Here is a 16,445-nt window from a genome sequence, read left to right on the forward strand (position 1 = left end):
ATTCGGTGTCCGTGTGGTGTGTCACGTGCCCGTGGCTGTGGGTCTGTCCAAGACCTGTCCACAGGCTGGGCGGCTCCCCCAGTCCCACAGCTGCAATGGGGGCGCCCTGGGGGCACAGGGCCTGCCCCAGAACCAGCACCAGCACCGCAGGTCACACGAGGGGCTGGCAGGGCCAGGTGGAGGAGGCAGGCCCCCAGCCCTACTCGCCAAGGGCTGGGCAGTGAGACACATGACCTCACGTGTTCACACGGGGACACAGGGCTCTGGTCAGCAGCAGGAAGCCAGGGTCCAGAGGTGGCCAGCTGCAGGATGCCCTGTGGGGGGGTACCAAGCTCCCAGGAGGTTCTAGGGGGAGACCTGGTGACGTCGGAGACTCGAGCAGAAGAGGTTTAAGGTTTTGTAAAAATATGTGACTAGTGAGCACATAGGTGGCCCCCTTGGTTAAGATCAGGTCTTGATCTCAGGGTCTTGAGTTTAAGGTTGTTTCCTGCGTTGGCGGCAGGGAGGTGGGTGTGGCCTGGCTCCGTGATCATCTCTCTCACCCGTCCCTGAACACGGGCCCCAGCAGAGCCCCAGAAACCTGGCTGGGAGGCTGCACTGACCCAACAGATCTGGTCCGGCAGGAACATGGAGACCACCAGGTTGGACCTTCTCTAGAGGCCGGCCTGGACCAGGGCGGCTTCACCAGAAGCCCAGATTCAAGGGTGGGGCTGTTTGTGTCCCCCCAGAGGACACAACGGGTCAGCACGGGGCACGGACGCCAGCACGGATGCCGGAGCGTCCAGCAGTGTGTGTGTGTGTGTGGGGGGGGACCATCCCTGACCGTCAGGCTCCTGGCGATCACACACACCCCGATCCTAGGGGGAAGACACCCTTCTGGGAACATCCCACACTTGGAGCTAGAACTGGGACCATTTCTTTGAAGCAGGAGAGCCCGGCTCCGTCCAGCCGTTCCCCCTCCAGAGTCAGAACCTGGGGCGGGGGTGGGCGGCTGGGCATAGACCTCAGGCCAGGACTGCAGCCCCCTGGCCGTGTGGTCGGAATGTGGGTTCAGGTCTCCAGCCCAACGGTCTCCCTCGGAGCCCCTGGCCGTGGGTCATGCCAGCATCCCTCCGTCTGGCTGTGCTTGGATCCATCAGGCCTGGATCCGGGCATGGCTCCCAGGCCCCCTTCTCAAGGAAGAAGGGCCCCTGCCCGTTCCCTGCCCAGAGGCGGAACAGAGCTGTCCCCGGGGACGGGCAGCACGGCCAGCACGAATGTTCCCGAAGGGCCTGTGCGGAAACCCCAGTGGGAAGATGAAGTCAGGTCCCACACACCAGCAGCTTCTAGCCCAGACGCCTTTAATCGCCCCGGTTCTGGGGGTGCGGGGCACAGGCCGCCGTCTGGGCTGCACGTGGCATGCAGCTTTCTGGCTACAGTTGTCCTCGATGCACAAAACGGCTGCTCTAGTCGACTACTGTTGACGTACACTCAGTGGTGAAGGGACAGCATCTCAGCTAAAGGACCCTAAGAGTCCCCCGGAAACAGGCAACTACGCGGACGAGTTTGGTCCCTGGGAACGTGTACAAATGAGGCCGCCCTTCGCTAAGTGGCCAGTGCGTCCCTGAAGTCTCAGCAGCTCTGGGGCAGGGGGCCGGCTCGCCGGGTGCTCCCCCACGCCAGGGCCCGGACAGGGAGAGGAGCTGGCAGGAGGCCTGGGGCTTCGCAGGGCAGTGATCCCCAGTGAGGAGGGGGAGCCAACGGCCTGAACCTGTGGCCTGGCCCGCTGTCCGGGCATCTGTGAGACCCCGGGGGATCTTGTGGGCCTGGCCGGGCAGCCGCCCTGCCTCATGGAGCACCTGGCTCTCCCCCCGGGCCACCACCTCCAGCCTCCCCAACCTGGCAGTGAGACCCCTTCTCCTTGCGTGGGCTCCTCCTACAGGACCCGGGACCCCAGAAGGGGAGTTTCTGGGGCAGGGGAGGTGAGGCCAAGCACCTTTCAGGTAAATTCAGCAAAGGGACAGCTACGTGAGGTGAGCGGCCCCCACCAGCCGCTGCCCGGCGGGACACCAGCGACTCGCTGGGCCGCACGGGGACGCCTAGGACAGCGAGGTGATGTTGGAACGGCCGCCGGGAGGCGCCATGATCTTCTGGGCGGTGCGGCGGGCAATGTGGTCGTCAGCCTGAGAACCTGGAGGAGAGGCGGTGTGAGGACGGCCCGGCCGCACTGGCTGCACCTGGGACCTCGGCCGTGGCCACCGCGCCCCCGTGCCCCCACACCGCGGACAGCCCGGCGCGTGGACGAGGGGACCGGCCGGCGCCCCCACGCTGAGGCCGGGCTGCCCAGGAAGTGCGGCCGGGGGCCAGGCTGCTCATCCTGCCGTGGGTCTCAGTCCCATGGCTGGAGAAGGCCGCCCCCAGCTCTTAAGCTGTCCCCAGGCTTTCCAGGGGGACCTGCCCAGGCCCTGTGTGTCCAGGAGGCGAGCAGGGACTCTGTCACCCGAGGGCAGTCAGGCTGGGACATCGGGGGTGGGAAGGGGGAGGGTCAAGCTCTGGTTTGTGGGGAGAACCTTGGGCTCAGGGCCTTTGCGGGAACCCGCCACACAGCGCGTCTGCCCAGAGGCCCCGCCCAGAGGCCCAAGCAGCAGCCGGTGCGCCAGGCCACCTGAGCCTTCCAAAGTGTCCCGACATGTCCCCCGGGCTCACAGACCCCTTCCTTATGTGCCTCCCATATCACCCTGAGGTTGGAGGGGCCGGAACCCACGTGGCACTCAGGTCCCCACATTGGATCCCACGCTCACCCCTGGGCTCAGAGGGATAGTGGTCTCCTCAGCACGGCTAACGCAAGGAGGGGGTCACTGGGGCCATGCTGGGGTGGACGCTGGCGCAGGACGGGGTTTCCCCACAGGTCCACACTCTGGGACCCCGGAGGACAGGCGGAAGCATGTTCTGCCCCCAGGCCCCACACTGCCTGGTGTGCGACCTTGCTGAGCTCGCCTGCAGACAGGCTGGGCCCTGGTACCTGTAACCCCAGGGCTCCTCCCGCCCCGAGGATGCACCAGCACAGCACCCCCAGCTCCACTCACCAGACAGGCTGAACCCTGACCGGTGCAGGTTGCGCACGGGTGGGACAGAGATCTTCCCTGGGCAGGACGCTCGGGCCTGGGCACTGCCCCCCGGCTTGGCGGGCACCATCACCTCATGGACGGGCCCGTCGTAGAGGCCTCGGGGCACACCGTGGATCTCCGCCAGCTGCGGGGCCGGGGAGGGCGGGGGTGAGGGGGGCTGAGCCCGCTCCGCCCCACGGACGCCCCTCAGCCGGGCTCCAGACCCCCGGACCCCACCCGTGGAGGTGTTCCCCTCGCGTCCACCTCCACGCTTGCACACGCATGGCTCCCTACTCACACACGTGCACGCAGCCCCTCCTGGCCCTGGGGCTGGGCAGCCGGGCCCTGGGCTGCAGAACACTCCTCAGACAGGGTGGCCCTGAGCGGGCAGCCGCTTCTGACAACAGGACGCCGGCCCTGACAGCCTCCTCGGCTCCCACACTTCTGAGGCCCAGCCGAGCACCCCCTCCAGCCCGGAGGAGGCCCTGGGTCTCCCTGAAAACGGCCCAAGGCCAGAGACATTTCCCAGCGGCCGCAGCAATGGATGAAGCGGCCCGTGGAGCCGAGGAAAACCGCCCTGTGTGCTTGTGCCGCGTGCGCGGGTGGCCCTCGGGACTCGTGTTCAGACTCGTGATGGCGGCCGGCCTTGAGGGGTCACCACGGGGTGGTGGCTCAGGTCAAGTGGACCAGCATGAGGCTCTGAGTCCGCCCTCCCCCCATCACCCCAGGTGAGGGCCTGGGAGCCCCTCAGCTCTCCAAGCGCCGGCGCTGCCTGGGGCTGGGTCTGCGGCAGGCACCGGTCAGGGCGCCCGCGTGTGTCCTGGGCCCCCCACACCACGGAGCGGGAAGGGAATGGGGTGCCCAGCTCCTGGTCTGGACCCCACACCTCCACAGCTGCGGGGCGATCCCAAGGTCCTTCCTGGGGCGGGGGGACAGCTGCGCAGCCCTCACAGCCGGAGACCGCCAGGCAGGTGCGTCATCGCAAGTTAGAGCGGATTCCACTGTCCTTCCTCCCCTAAGACCACCGTCCCGGCCCCCAGCCCGCCCTGGAGGCTGGCCCTCCTCGCTGCGGGTTCAGACAACATCCCTCTACAAAACGGGGTAAAGCAGAAATGTGTGTACCGCGTGCACGCGCTTGTGCGTGTGAGCCACCAGCGCGTGCACGCGTGTGTGCATGGGAGCCGCCAGTTCGCGCCCTGGGGCCTAGACAGACGCGGGGGCACCCGACAGCGGCGGTGGCCAGCTCAGCCGGGGGTGTTGGAAAAGCGCTCACAGCTTCTAAGCTCATAAAGGCTGCTGCGGAACCTGCGCGTCCCCGCGTGTTTACTCACGCGCACGTCTGCGCACCGGGACGCGCTCGGGGACGCTCTCGGGGACGAGCACGGGGGCCAGGCTGCGTCTCCTGCGGTCTCAGCAGCTGTCCTGGGGCGGCGGCCCCTACAGACGCTGCAATGCAGCCGCTGCCCAGCCCCCGCCCACCGCGCGGCCGATGCCCCCCAGGCCCGGGGCACTGCCGCCCCCGCCCCCGAGGAAAAGCCTCGCGGAACGCCACGCCTCCCCGCCGGTCCGCCCTGACCCCCCAACCCGACCCCCCGCCCAGTCCTCACCCCGACCCGGCCCGGCGCGGGCCTTACCCGGTTGCGCGCCTTGATCCGCTTATAGACGAAGTCGGGGAACGTCTTGCGGGGGATGAAGCGGCCAGCCCCGGGGGTGACGAGCAGGTTCCCGTCCTCCAGCACCACCCTGCCCTGACTGACGACCACCGTGGGGGCTCCTCGGCACTCGAGGCCTTCAAAAATGTTGTACTCCACGTTCTGGGGGGACAGGGGGAGGGTCGGGCTCCCAGCGCTGTGGCCCCCTCACCCCTCAGCGCGCTGGGGGCGGGCAGCATCCTCGGAGGCTGGTGCACCTGCTCAGGGAGCTCTGACAAGGCCGGGCCACTTCGGCGGGGCCGGAGTTCAGAAGGAACTGACCACAGCCGGCTGTTCCGGCCCCTGAATCCCGTTCTCGGGACAGAGGGCACGCAGATGAGCCACTAACAGGGCTGAGTCAGGTGCGAGGTGCCCCTCCCCAGGGCTGCGGGGCCCGAGCCCTGACCTGGACCCTGACCCTGACCTAAGAGCCAGGCTTCTCTTACCAGGTTGTGGCTCTTGGCAGAAATGATTTTTGTGGCCCTGGGGTTCCAAATAACCAGGTCAGCATCAGAGCCCACCGCCACTCGCCCCTTCCTTGGGTACACGTTGAAGATTTTGGCTGCATTTGTACTGGTCACAGCCACAAACTCATTCTCGTCCATCTTCCCTGAGGCCTGGGAAGCAAGACAGCCAAGGTCGGGGGCGGGAGGGGAGTCCAGGCTCCAGGCTCCCCGTGGACAGCCCCCCCATCCCTCGGGCAGCAAGTGGTGTCAATAGAGTGTGGGCCCCGGGGTCGCTCTGGCTGTGCACGAACGCCGCGCTTGCTGTGAGTCAGTCAGGGAAGCTTTGGCAACGTCTGTGTCCCCTGAAGGACGGGTGACCGGGTGGCCTGGGAAGCAGGGCCTCTGCCCAGGGAGGGGTCGGGGCTAGAGTTTGGGGGTGCAGGCAGTCTGAGGTGTTTGGGGGAGACTACTAGCAGCACAGAGTGCCATCCCGTAGAACACAAGGACCCCCTCTCCCGGATGCTTTCTGCGGGTGACAGGAATCCGGGGGAGGACCTGGCTAGCCCACAGAGCTGGAGGTCTCCTCCAGGGGGGCCGGAACCAAATGCCCGGCGAGCCCACAAGCCCTGCCCCCCTTCCGTGTGGAGTGCTTAGTGGTCCGTGGCCTCCCTTCCGAGTGAACTGCGTGTGGCATGGCCCGTGGCCCCCGCTCCACTCACCACACATTTCTCCCAGACCACAGACATGCGCTCCTCGATGCCATTGGTGCCCTCGGGGATGAGTGTGAAGTTGTCTTTGCCGACAGCCTTCTGGGCAGTGCTGAAGGCGCAGTGGGCGCTGCCGGTCACCTGGAGGTCCCCACTGAGAAAAGGTGGGGTCAAGGGAGCCCACAGAGGCCCAATTTTTGTGAGCCAGAGAAGGCCACCATCAGCTCTGTCCCCCTCCCCAGCCAGCACAGCCACGGGGGCTGGAGGGTATCCGGGAGAGCTGAGCAGCACTGCTGTCCCCATGTAGGGCACAGGAGGGCTGGGGTAGACCAGTGTGGGGACTTGGCCTGGGACGTCCGGCCCAGTGTTTGTGCAGAAGCTGGAGGTGCCCGCGGGCTGAGGTCGTGGGGGTTCTGGAGCTTGTGGGCAGGGCTGGGCCACCCCGGAGCAGCTCCCTACCTGGCCAGCAGGGAGGTGAGGTGGTCCGCAGTGCTGGGGTCTGGGTTGATGGGGGGCGATGTGACAAAGGCTGCGGCCTTTGCCCAGTTCTTGCTCCAGTAGTGCGAGCCACAGGTGCCCAGGCTGGCAGTGATGGGCTCCCCGAACACGACCACCCCTGCCGTGAGACCCATGAGAGGCACCCCAGCCGGCCTGCATGCCCCCCAGGACCCAGGCAGGGTGGGGAGTCTGGTCCTGAGCTGCTGATTTCCCCTGACTGCCCCTCAATTTCCCAATGCTGGACAGCTTCCCACACCGGGGGTGGGGGCCTTGCTGGACCCGCTACCCCACACCGCCTGCTGGGGGTCAGGCCTGTTGGGGAAGCAGCCGGGCCACGGTCACGGTGAGACACGATCAGCTGTGCCTGCCCCCGCCTGAGGCCTCTCCCCATGGACCTTAGTTCTTCTCTGTTACCCCGGCCTCCTCCAGCCACGGGGTGCTCTGGGGGCAGACCCCAACCCGCAGGCTGTGCACCCCGGCGAACAGCGATGTGGGGCTCCCGCGGGGCCAAGAGGGCCAAATTCCATCACACATAGAATCAAGAGCTCTGCGTCACCCACGCACATGCCACACGCCCGCACGCCACACACATACACACGTGTCCAGCTCTGTCATTTCTGGGCAAACGGCGCCAACAGGGAGCAGCTGCTGCCCCAAGAGGACAGGGCATGGGGCCCCACCTGAGGCGGGACTGGGCGCCTGCGTCTCCACGGGCCACAGACCTGAGACCCCCCGGCAAGACGCCAGGCAGGGCAGCCCCGGCTTCTCGGACCTGTGTGCTCTGAGCCTCTGGGTAGCCAGCTGAGTGCTCTGTCCTGAGGATGTGACCCCTGACCCCCAGAGAGCCCCCCGCACGAGTGTGTGGGGACCTGGGCCTGGCACTCACCCCTGAGCTTGGCTTGGGCGATCACATCGGCCGCACCCTTGCTCATCACTTTGGTGACATACAGGGGGCAGTTGGCCTGCTTGGCAATAGTGACGGCACGGTACACAGCCTCAGCCTCCACCTGGGGAAGACGGGGGGCGCTCAGGCCGGGCCAGGACCCTGAGGCCTCCTTCTGACCATCACCCAGGGATCCTGGGCCCACAGGGGGCACCGTGTGTGGCTGAGGACCCCGCCCGTGGCTCAGTGCCCAGGATCTGGGTTGACCCGTGCAGTACCAGAGCCTGTCCCCACCACCTTCTTGGCCTTTGGAAAAGACCTTAGGGCCACCAGTGGTCATGAGGGGACATGAGCCCAGTGGGGGAGGGCCCACTGACTCACACCCCCCAGAGGGGGACACGTGCGCCACCACCTTGCCCTGCCATGGGGTCAGGGTCCTCCACCGGGCAGAGGTGATCTGCGGTGCAGTCAGGCCTGGGGTAGCCCTTAGCAAACTCCTACCTCCTCGGGGCGGCTGAGCACGTGGCCCTCAGGGCCGGTGATGCCGAGCTCCAGCAGCCGCTTCTGCTCCTAGATAAACAGACAGGACGCCACACTCCAGCCCAGGGCTAGCCGGAGCCCTGCAGAACCCCCTCTGGGTGACACCCAGGAGACCCTGCCCCCAAGAGGAGCCCCGGCCCCCACAGCTCACGTGAGCCCCGTCCCCACATCTCACCAGCGCCTGCCCCCACATCTCCGGTGAACCCTGACCCCCCACATCTCACGTGAACCCTGACCCCCAACATCTCACATGAGCCCTGCTCCCCTAAACTGAGCCCTGGGCTGCCAGGCCCCCCAGAATCACAAGCTGCGGAGAACTCAGAATGGGGCAGGAGGGTGGGTCTGGAGAGGAGTGACCCCAGCTCCCTAAGTTACAGAGGAGGTACGGGGCTTGGAGAGCGCACTCCGCCTGCCGTACTGGTTTCGCTGGTGGGGGCGGGCCCACGGGCATGCTGGGGGCCCTGCCATTGGGGTGGACAGACCGCATCTCTCCCAAGCTTGCCCTTGAAGATCTGTGCCTGAGCAGCCTCTCGCGTAAACGGAGATGGGGATGCCAGGCTCACCATGGAGAATGCGGGAGAAGCAGAAGCCCGTGGACCCAATAATGAGACTCGCTAACATCGTGGGGTGTCTCCCAGGCAGGCTCTGCCCACCCACCTGTGCACTGAGCTGACCCACAATGTTCTCCTAACCACACCGCCGGGCCTGGCCTTGGACCAGAGGGGCACGCATAGCACGCGATGCCCTCATGGTGGGGCGGGTGGACCAGTTATCTGGGAACCCCATGTGCCCCTTCCCAGGGCTCACCACCTTTGAGCTTGGGATGGGCTGAGCCTGACCTGCCAGGAAATTTCTCTGCGGGTCTGGAATGCCAGGGGGGTGTGCTGCTGTGTATGGCCCTGTGAGGAGCCCCCAAACATCCCAGGGACCCCACAGTGCCTGCACCTGGGGGCACCCATCCCACAGCCCAGGGCTTGAGGGGCAAGCATGGGACCAGGCCCTGTACTCAGTGGTCAGATAAAAAGGTCCAGCTCCCGGGGGGTCCTCAATCCACAGGGGCAGAAAGCACCAGGAAACCCCATCTCAGTCCCCCCAAAAGTTCTGGGGAACTTCTGATAAGTGTGATAATAGAAAAATCTGTGCTACGGCCAAAAGCCCCCCAGGCTCCCCCAACTCCTTGCTTGCTTGTGGGATGACGTGCTCAGTGTGCGTGTCTAGGAGCCACCCCTGCCCCTCACCGCCCCACAGGCAGCCCGCTCCACACCTCCTGCACGATGTCCCCGTTCTCTGCGTGCACTTGAGCTAGCGCGCCCAGGTCCCGGATGATGCTGAAAATCTCGTACATCTGGGAAGAGAGCGGACAAGGTGTGTGGGTAGGGCTGTGCCATCCTGCCGGCCGCCTGAAACACCCGCTCTGCCCTCCTCCTGCCACCTGCCTCACCTGGCCGTCTGTGCACTGGCACCTGTCCTTGTACGCCATGAAGACCAGGAAGGAGTTCACACCTGCAGGAGAGGCAAGAGGAGATTGGACGCTCAGCCGCTGGCGGTCAGATGCCCTGGGGCGTCCACTGCTCCCTGATCTCCTCCCACGGGAGCCCCGTCCTAACTAACGCGTCAGCTCCGCCACGGAACTCTCGTGCGGTTTCAGCTGCAGAAATCTTGGTTAAAAGAGATTGAGCCTTGTTTACCGACTGGCTTGTTTGAGCACAGGCGGCGAGAACAGGGTTTGAAAGCGTTCTGCTCCTAGGAAGACCTCAGACGCTACGAAAATGTATAGCCCTTGTCCCAGGGCAGCAGACAAGGGGGTCAGACAGCTAAGGACAATTACAGACGCAGAGGCAGGTGACCTCCTCGTCTGGGTCCTCTGGAAGTAGAACAGACCTTCAATTTGCCCAGCTTCTCCCCAAATCCCAACTCCCCCATGCCCGGGGTCAGGCAAAAGCAGAGCCCAGCCTGGCTGGGGGAAGTGCCCCTTCCCAGCCAGAAGCAGGGAGGCCCAAACTCCCAGCCTCGCCTCGGGCGATGCCCTTACCTTTGTCCTTGACCAGGGCCTCCAGCTCCTCCCGGATGCTCTCGTGCCAGCGGGGGATGTCCACGTGCAGAGAGTAGTCACAGCAGGCCCTGCCGTCCGCACGCTCCCGCCACTGCTCATAGGCCGTCAGCAGGCTCACACCCGCGTCAGGGAACACGTGGTCCACTGAGGGGGGCAGTGCGGTCAGCCGAGCCCCCACTCTGGTCCCTGGGAGCCACCCTGGCCTCCAGGGGAGACTGGTTTCATGTTCCCAAGAGACCAGGGAGTGCATCTGGGCCACGGCCCCCTTCCGTGGGGCTGGAGCCACTGTGAGCCTGCCCATTGGTTCTGTCTGAAGAGGCATCCCCTGGCTTTTCTCTGAGTAGAGAGAGGCCAGATTCAAGCCTCCCTACTCCCTGATGGACACCCCAAGGAGCACCGGTGGCAGTTAAGGGGCTTAACCTCCCACACAGGTGTCTACCTGAGTGAGGCCCGGAGGAGAGCGAGGTGGGGAGGGGCAGGCGAGGGCGCTGTCCATGGTGCCGGACATGGCCGGCCGGCCCCGAGCAGTGGCAAGAGGCTGGTCTCCCTCCCTTGTTTGCATCTCACTGACTCTACACACCTCCAAGAGCGCCACCCCACCCCTGGCGAGACCAAGAGTGCAGGGCCACTGCGCTGCCACTTCCCCTACCCAGGCTCAGGTCCAAGGTCCAAGCACTGCTCACAGCCTCTCCTGAGTGCAGGGAAAGGGCTCAGAGGAGGGGTGGCCAGCAAGAAGGCATACCCATCCAAGGGTTACCGGCCAACGCTGTGCCTTCCTCTAGTGCACCCCTCACGGGCCCCCCACCCCAGAGTCCCTCTGCGGCTCCAGCCCGGGGCTGGCAGGCTGGCAGGTTGAGGAAGACACAGCTCGACAGAGGCCAGCCTCGTGCCTGTGGCATCTGTCCATCCTCACGGTGACACCTCATGGCTTGTCCGATGCCTCGGCACGGGCACGAAGCTATCCTGGCTGGCCATGGCCACCAGCGACAAGCGTGGGCCGTGGCCAAAAATGGCCAGCCTCCCCAGTCAAACTAAAATGTGGATCGTTGTTGGCCAGTTTTTTGTTTTGTTTTGTTTTGTTTTTTGCCTCGTGGTTGAGTAAACCAAACCAACCCATGATTCTGGCAAGGGCCAAACACTGCTTGTGCAGTAGCCCAGAGTCCTCAGAGCAGCCTTTCTGGTGACAGCAGTGACAGCAATGACAGCTGCGCCAGGCACAGCAGAGCTGCTCGAGGGCACAAGCCCACCCTCAGCCCCTTCTCAGGAGGGTCCTCCTCCTCCTCCCGCTCAGGTTCGCCGAGTGTGACTTCTAAAAGTTAGCGGAGTTCCCTGCAGCCAGACAACTGGGACGCAGGGCAGCCTGGCTTCAGCCAGCTGGGTTGGGCCAGGGTTAAACCTGGCAGAGACGTTGCACTCACACCAGGCAGCTGTCGGCGTTCAAGGCCACCAGAGGAGGGGCTGGGTCTCGTCCGGGCTCCGAGCTCCTCCCAGTCAAGTTCACCACAGGCAAGCCAATGCACCTTGCAAGCTCTTAGGTGGGGCTTGTCTGCCGAGCTCCCACGGGGTACGAGCTGCTGCCCGGCACAGAGCCGGCATGAAACAGAGGGCAAGGATCTCCGCCATTCTGTCCCTAGAAACACAGCCTCCTTCCTGACACAGGCAGGGATATCACTCAAACCAAGCTTAGGAGGCCTGGGCTTGTGTTGGTTTCAGACAACACGACCCCTCCATGTCCACAAGGCATTTCGGTTTTGAAAACCTAGTCCCTGGCCAGCTGCCAGCTTCCCAGGAAATAATCAATTCCTGGGCACACATCCATTTGCTCCTGTGGAAACCCCAGGGGCGTCCCAGAGCTGGCCAAGGCAAGATGACTCACGATGCAAATGGGGAAAACAAAAGAATTGCAAGGCTTTCCCAGACTGAACAGTAAATAAAGGGAAACAGACCCCAAGAAATGCCTATTGTAAGGCTCTTCCCGCAACACCCGAGCTTGGCCAGTGAAGCAAAGCGTGGGACGGGTCCCCCCCACACTGGGAGACACTCACAGATCATGGTGGTCCCTCCTGCTAGGGCGGCCTTGGTCCCCTGGCAGAAGTCGTCTGCTGGGGTCATGCCCAGGACGGGCATCTGCAGCCTCGTGTGGACGTCAACGCCACCGGGCAGGACCAGCAGGCCATGTGCATCGATGGTTTTGATGCCTCCGGGGACAATGAGGTTTTCTCCAATTTGTCTGAAAGCAACATAGATTTCACTGCTTACAAAGAGCCTAGCTCAGAACATGAACAGTGAAGCAGGGAAGCATCTGCTTGGGCTCCTGGAGGAAAAGGGCAACTTTTCCAGGACTTCCCTGGCCTGACCCCTGGAGACCATCAGAGAGCACCACACCCCTGCCAGGGGCTCGAGACAGTCACACACAGGATCCAGCCTGGCCCGCGTGACTGCCCTTGGACGTCCACGGGCCTCCCACATGCCACTGTACGGTTGGTGGCTGGAGCCGAGCACGACACCAGCAGAGAAGCTAACAGGTGCGGTCAGTAAGTACTTCCTGAGCACCTGCTGTGAGCCCCAAATCATCCTAAAGCTGTGATAACAGGAATGAACGAAGGTCCTGCTTCCTAAAACTTGCCACTAACTGGCGAGATTTCTGATCACTCAGAGCCTGGGCTAGAGCTGGGTTTTGGAAAAGGAAAAAAAAAGAAATTTAGGTGGCTTTCACCCAGAAGTAAACTTGTGGATAATCTGTGATCAGTGTGTACACATGTGATCTGTGAAGACATCGGAGGCACGAACTCACCTTATCACGCCGTCTTCCACATACAGATCCGCGTAGAAGGACTGGTCATCATTGACGACCTTCCCACCCTTGATCAAAAGGCGGTCGCTCTGTTGGAAACAAACAAAAGACGGATCAGATTTCTCCAAACCCAGTTCTTCAACGTTGTCCCGTAACTTCCTGCCCTGGGATTATGCTCGAACCCCTCGGGCGTGATGTGTGTGCCCCGAAGCAGACACAGACGGAGCAGAAATGGGCGGTTGCAGGACGGCTCGATGGCGGTTCCCACTGGCCCCAAGTAGGTCCCACACCCGCAGGGCAGCCGTGCGGCCTCGCCAAAGGCACAGCGACCTGCAGGGCCCAAGGGGGGGGTGAAGGCGTAGCAGTGAAATGCATTATATTTAAATGGCTACCACCTAATTCATAGCACTCAGGCTCAGATCAGAGGAGGTCAAAGTCACATGGTCCCACCCTGGCTGGAGGGTCGGCTCCCCCCAGGGCTCCTGGATGGCAGCTGGGTCCGGTTCATACCAGCACGGTGTGGCCTATTGTGGTGCCAAACATGGGGGTTAGAGCAGCGCCCCAGCAGGCAGGGTCCCCGCCCTGGCGGGGGACTGGCTCCCAGCGCAGGGAGAAAGACAAGGATGAGAAATGATGCAAAGCCGAAGCAAGAACACAGCGGCTGGTGTCACCGCGCGATAGGAGAGGCAGTAGGGCTGCTTCAGGGACAGAGGAGGGCCTACTGGAGGGGCTGGCTGCACGTGAAATGGCCGGGGCAGGGTTCCAGGCCAGGGGACAGCCCCTGCAAGGGCCCTCAGGCAGGAACAAGCTTGCGTTGATACCGGACACGAGATGCCAGCACGTTCTGCATGGAAGGGTGAGGGGCTGGGAGCCTGGTGCAGGTGGCACATGCTGGGCTTGGGGTGTCAGTGGGCCCCCCTGGGGGGGGCTTGAAGCAGGGGTTTGAGCATGGTCTGGTGAATCACACTGATTCTGTGTAAAAGTAAAACGTGCTGTTTGAGGAAGGAAACGGGGTCCCAGCCTGCAGCCATGCGAGCCTGCGCAGGTGAGATGGGGAGCCTCGGGCCAGAATCCTGGGGCCGAGCCGAGAGGGGGTCGAGAGGCTGGGAGACGGGCAGGCAGGAGCGGCTGATGGAGAGACCGTGGGGTTGAAGAGCCAGGTCAAGACCATAGGGTCGTGTGCTGCCAGGACGTATCCCATGCGGGGGAACAAAGTGCCGGCAAGCGAGGCTGGCGGTTGGTGGGTCACCGGCACGGCCTGGGGCTGGGGCATGGGGTGGGGGTGGATCCAGGGTGCGGCAGCAGTAAACCCACTTCAAAGAACCTGCTAAATGGTGGGGAAGGAGTGGAGAGGGGCAGAAAGCGGGGCTGTGCTTGGAACGTTGCACGGTTGTCAGGGGTGAGGGTCGGACCTCAGCAGAGCAGTGTGGGCAGCAACCCGGGAAGTGAGCGGAGGCCCGGAGTGCAGAGCGCTGCCGGTGAGAAGCTCCACAGCCCTTCCTCCGCCCCCAGTTGGCGCCTCTACGCTCCCTCTGACCTGACCGGGCAGGAGCAGCGGGTGGACCTCACAGGGAGGTGGGGCCCTCTGCCTGGGGCTTCCAAGTGTCCACGCCGAGACCAGGCCAGGGCGCCAGCCTGAGGTCGGTGGCTCTTCACATACCATCGGCCCGAAGCCACGGGAGCCAAGCTGTGCGGTGCCATCCGCGGGAACCCCACAGGACAGCTAAAGTGCCACAAAGCCCGCATCGTGGGAGCCTTACTGTGTTATCCTCCCATCTTCTTGATTTCCGTGCAGACCACGTTCTCAGGATTCTAGTCACTAGGAAAACCACCACCCGCCATCCACACAACAGCTGACACACTGCCACAGGCCACAGGCAGCCCCAAATAAGCCCAAGGAAACCCAGGAAGGGAAGGCTTTGGGCAGAAGAGACCTGTGGGCTGTGTCCCCCACTGTCCCCCAGTTAGGAAGAGACTTGTGGTCACTACACTTCAACACTCCTCTCCTTTCAGGCACCTGAACTCAGAGTTTGGAAACCATCCTGGGTCTGGAACCAAGAGGGAAGACAGCTGGGACACAGTGCGATGCCCATCGGGAGGAGGTTGGGAGTTACCCTAAACAAGATGCCTTACGTCTGTCCCACCCGATGCTAGCCCTGAGCCGGCCACTTGGCAGGCTTCCCCCATCAGCCGGATCCCGAGCCAGTCTGCAGACAGGACCCCCTCCTGCCAGGGAAGGTCAGGGGCTCCTTCCTCCTTGAGCATCTCAGGAAGTGAACCAGCGAACCCCTCCAACCTCAGCTGAGGTCAACTCCAGAGTCGGTCTCAGCCCCAGCAGAGACCCCTGCCCCCGTCCAGCTGGCGCAGGGGCGCCTCCCTCCCTCCCCCTCCTCCAGGCTCCTGGCCGCCTGGAAGGGGCGGCTTTGTTTCCTGGCAGCGCGGGGTGGACCGTCTGACCTCCCGCACCCCTGCATGTGGTTGTTGAGGGGGGGTCTCTCCTTCCGAGAGCTGGGGCTGCCAGGGTGCCCGCTCAGCCGCGACCCGTGAGCGCTGGTCTCCCCTGGAGTCTGCGAGCCTGGGCTCAGTGGAGGGGTCCGGGCCTCCAGGGGCTCCAGGCTGAGCCGCGGGGGCTGAGTCGCTTTGTCTCGGACAAAGAGCTCCCGGCGCGGCGGAGGCGCGGTCCGGAGCTAGCCAGCAGCGCCGCGCGGGGGACAGCGTCCTCGCCCCCAGGCCTGGCTGGCGGTGCCAACAAAAGGCCCCGTCCGCCCGCCGACCCCTGGGACAGAACCCCGAGATCGAGTTCGCCGGCTTCCGCGCCCGTCCAGCGCGGGGAGGGGGGACACCTCTGCGCTTCGGGAGCAGGCCTTTGCGGGCCCCGCGCCCTCCCCGGGCGCACAGGAGGTCCCGGGAAGCCGGCATGGCCCGGGACCTGTGCGTCTGGCTCTGGAAAGGGGCCCACGGAGGCGCTCGCGGAAACCCGGCCAATGGCGGCCGGCGCGGGAAGGAGCCCTGCGGGAAGGGCCAGCGCCGGGACAGGAGCGCGCAGCGGGGCTGGACCCGGAGCGCAGAGCGCTAGGCGCAGAGCCGGGACGGGCCCCCCGGGAGGTGGGCAGGGCGAGGGGTGAAGGGGGACCCGCTGCGGGGCTCACCGTGATCCGGGGGATGCTCTTCTTGCCCTGGAAGGACATCCTGTTCCTCCGGCCGGCGCGGCCGCCTCGCTCGGCCCGCGCGGCCTAGCTCAAGCGGGGCGGGCCTGGGGGTCCCGGGCGGGGGCGCGCAGAGTCCGGGCGTGTACGTGGGGGCGCGGGGCGTCCGAGTGCGAGCACGCCGGGCCGCGCGGCTCCGGTTCCGAGCCCCGCCCCCGGGCCCGCCCCGCCCCCCGCCCGCCGCTGCTCCTTTGCATTCGAGCCCCGCCCCAGCCGCTCAGTACCCACCGGCTCCCGCGCCCCAGCCGCTGCGGTGGCCGCCGGCCGGATCTCTGTGCCCCAGGCCCCGCACGGACACGCGGACGCCTGCTGCGTGGGGAGGGGGAGAGAACGGGTACAGGTCCTGGCCGCTGTGTGCGCGGGGTTTGCACCCCGGGAAGGAGGGTGGGGAGGTCCGCGCAAAGTCCTGCCAGGCCCCGCCCCCGCCCCTGCCCAGTCGGGGACCACCGCCAGCGCCCTGGTGACCCGAAGCACCCGAGGCCTCCGGGACTGAATGTAGTCTCAAGTCCAGGCCCAGGCGCTGCGGAAGCCGGGCTCCCTC

General features: G+C 64.8%; 1 protein-coding gene across 1 annotated transcript; it reads right to left on the bottom strand.

The window, feature by feature from the left end:
• Nucleotides 1–2,078: 2,078 nt before the first annotated feature.
• On the bottom strand, nucleotides 2,079–15,886 carry DPYSL4 (dihydropyrimidinase like 4; the record flags this gene model as incomplete). The annotated part of the gene is made up of 14 exons (XM_080823666.1): nucleotides 2,079–2,170; nucleotides 3,066–3,231; nucleotides 4,721–4,900; nucleotides 5,224–5,394; nucleotides 5,943–6,084; nucleotides 6,390–6,546; nucleotides 7,315–7,435; nucleotides 7,813–7,881; nucleotides 9,116–9,196; nucleotides 9,293–9,354; nucleotides 9,884–10,048; nucleotides 11,950–12,134; nucleotides 12,699–12,787; nucleotides 15,848–15,886. The coding sequence occupies 14 exons, from the start codon at nucleotides 15,884–15,886 to the stop codon at nucleotides 2,079–2,081; spliced, it is 1,719 nt and encodes a 572-aa protein (XP_080679792.1).
• Nucleotides 15,887–16,445: the final 559 nt, after the last annotated feature.

Source organism: Martes martes (assembly GCF_963455335.1).
Source record: "Martes martes genome assembly, chromosome: 14".
NCBI classification, from domain to species: Eukaryota; Metazoa; Chordata; class Mammalia; order Carnivora; family Mustelidae; genus Martes; species Martes martes.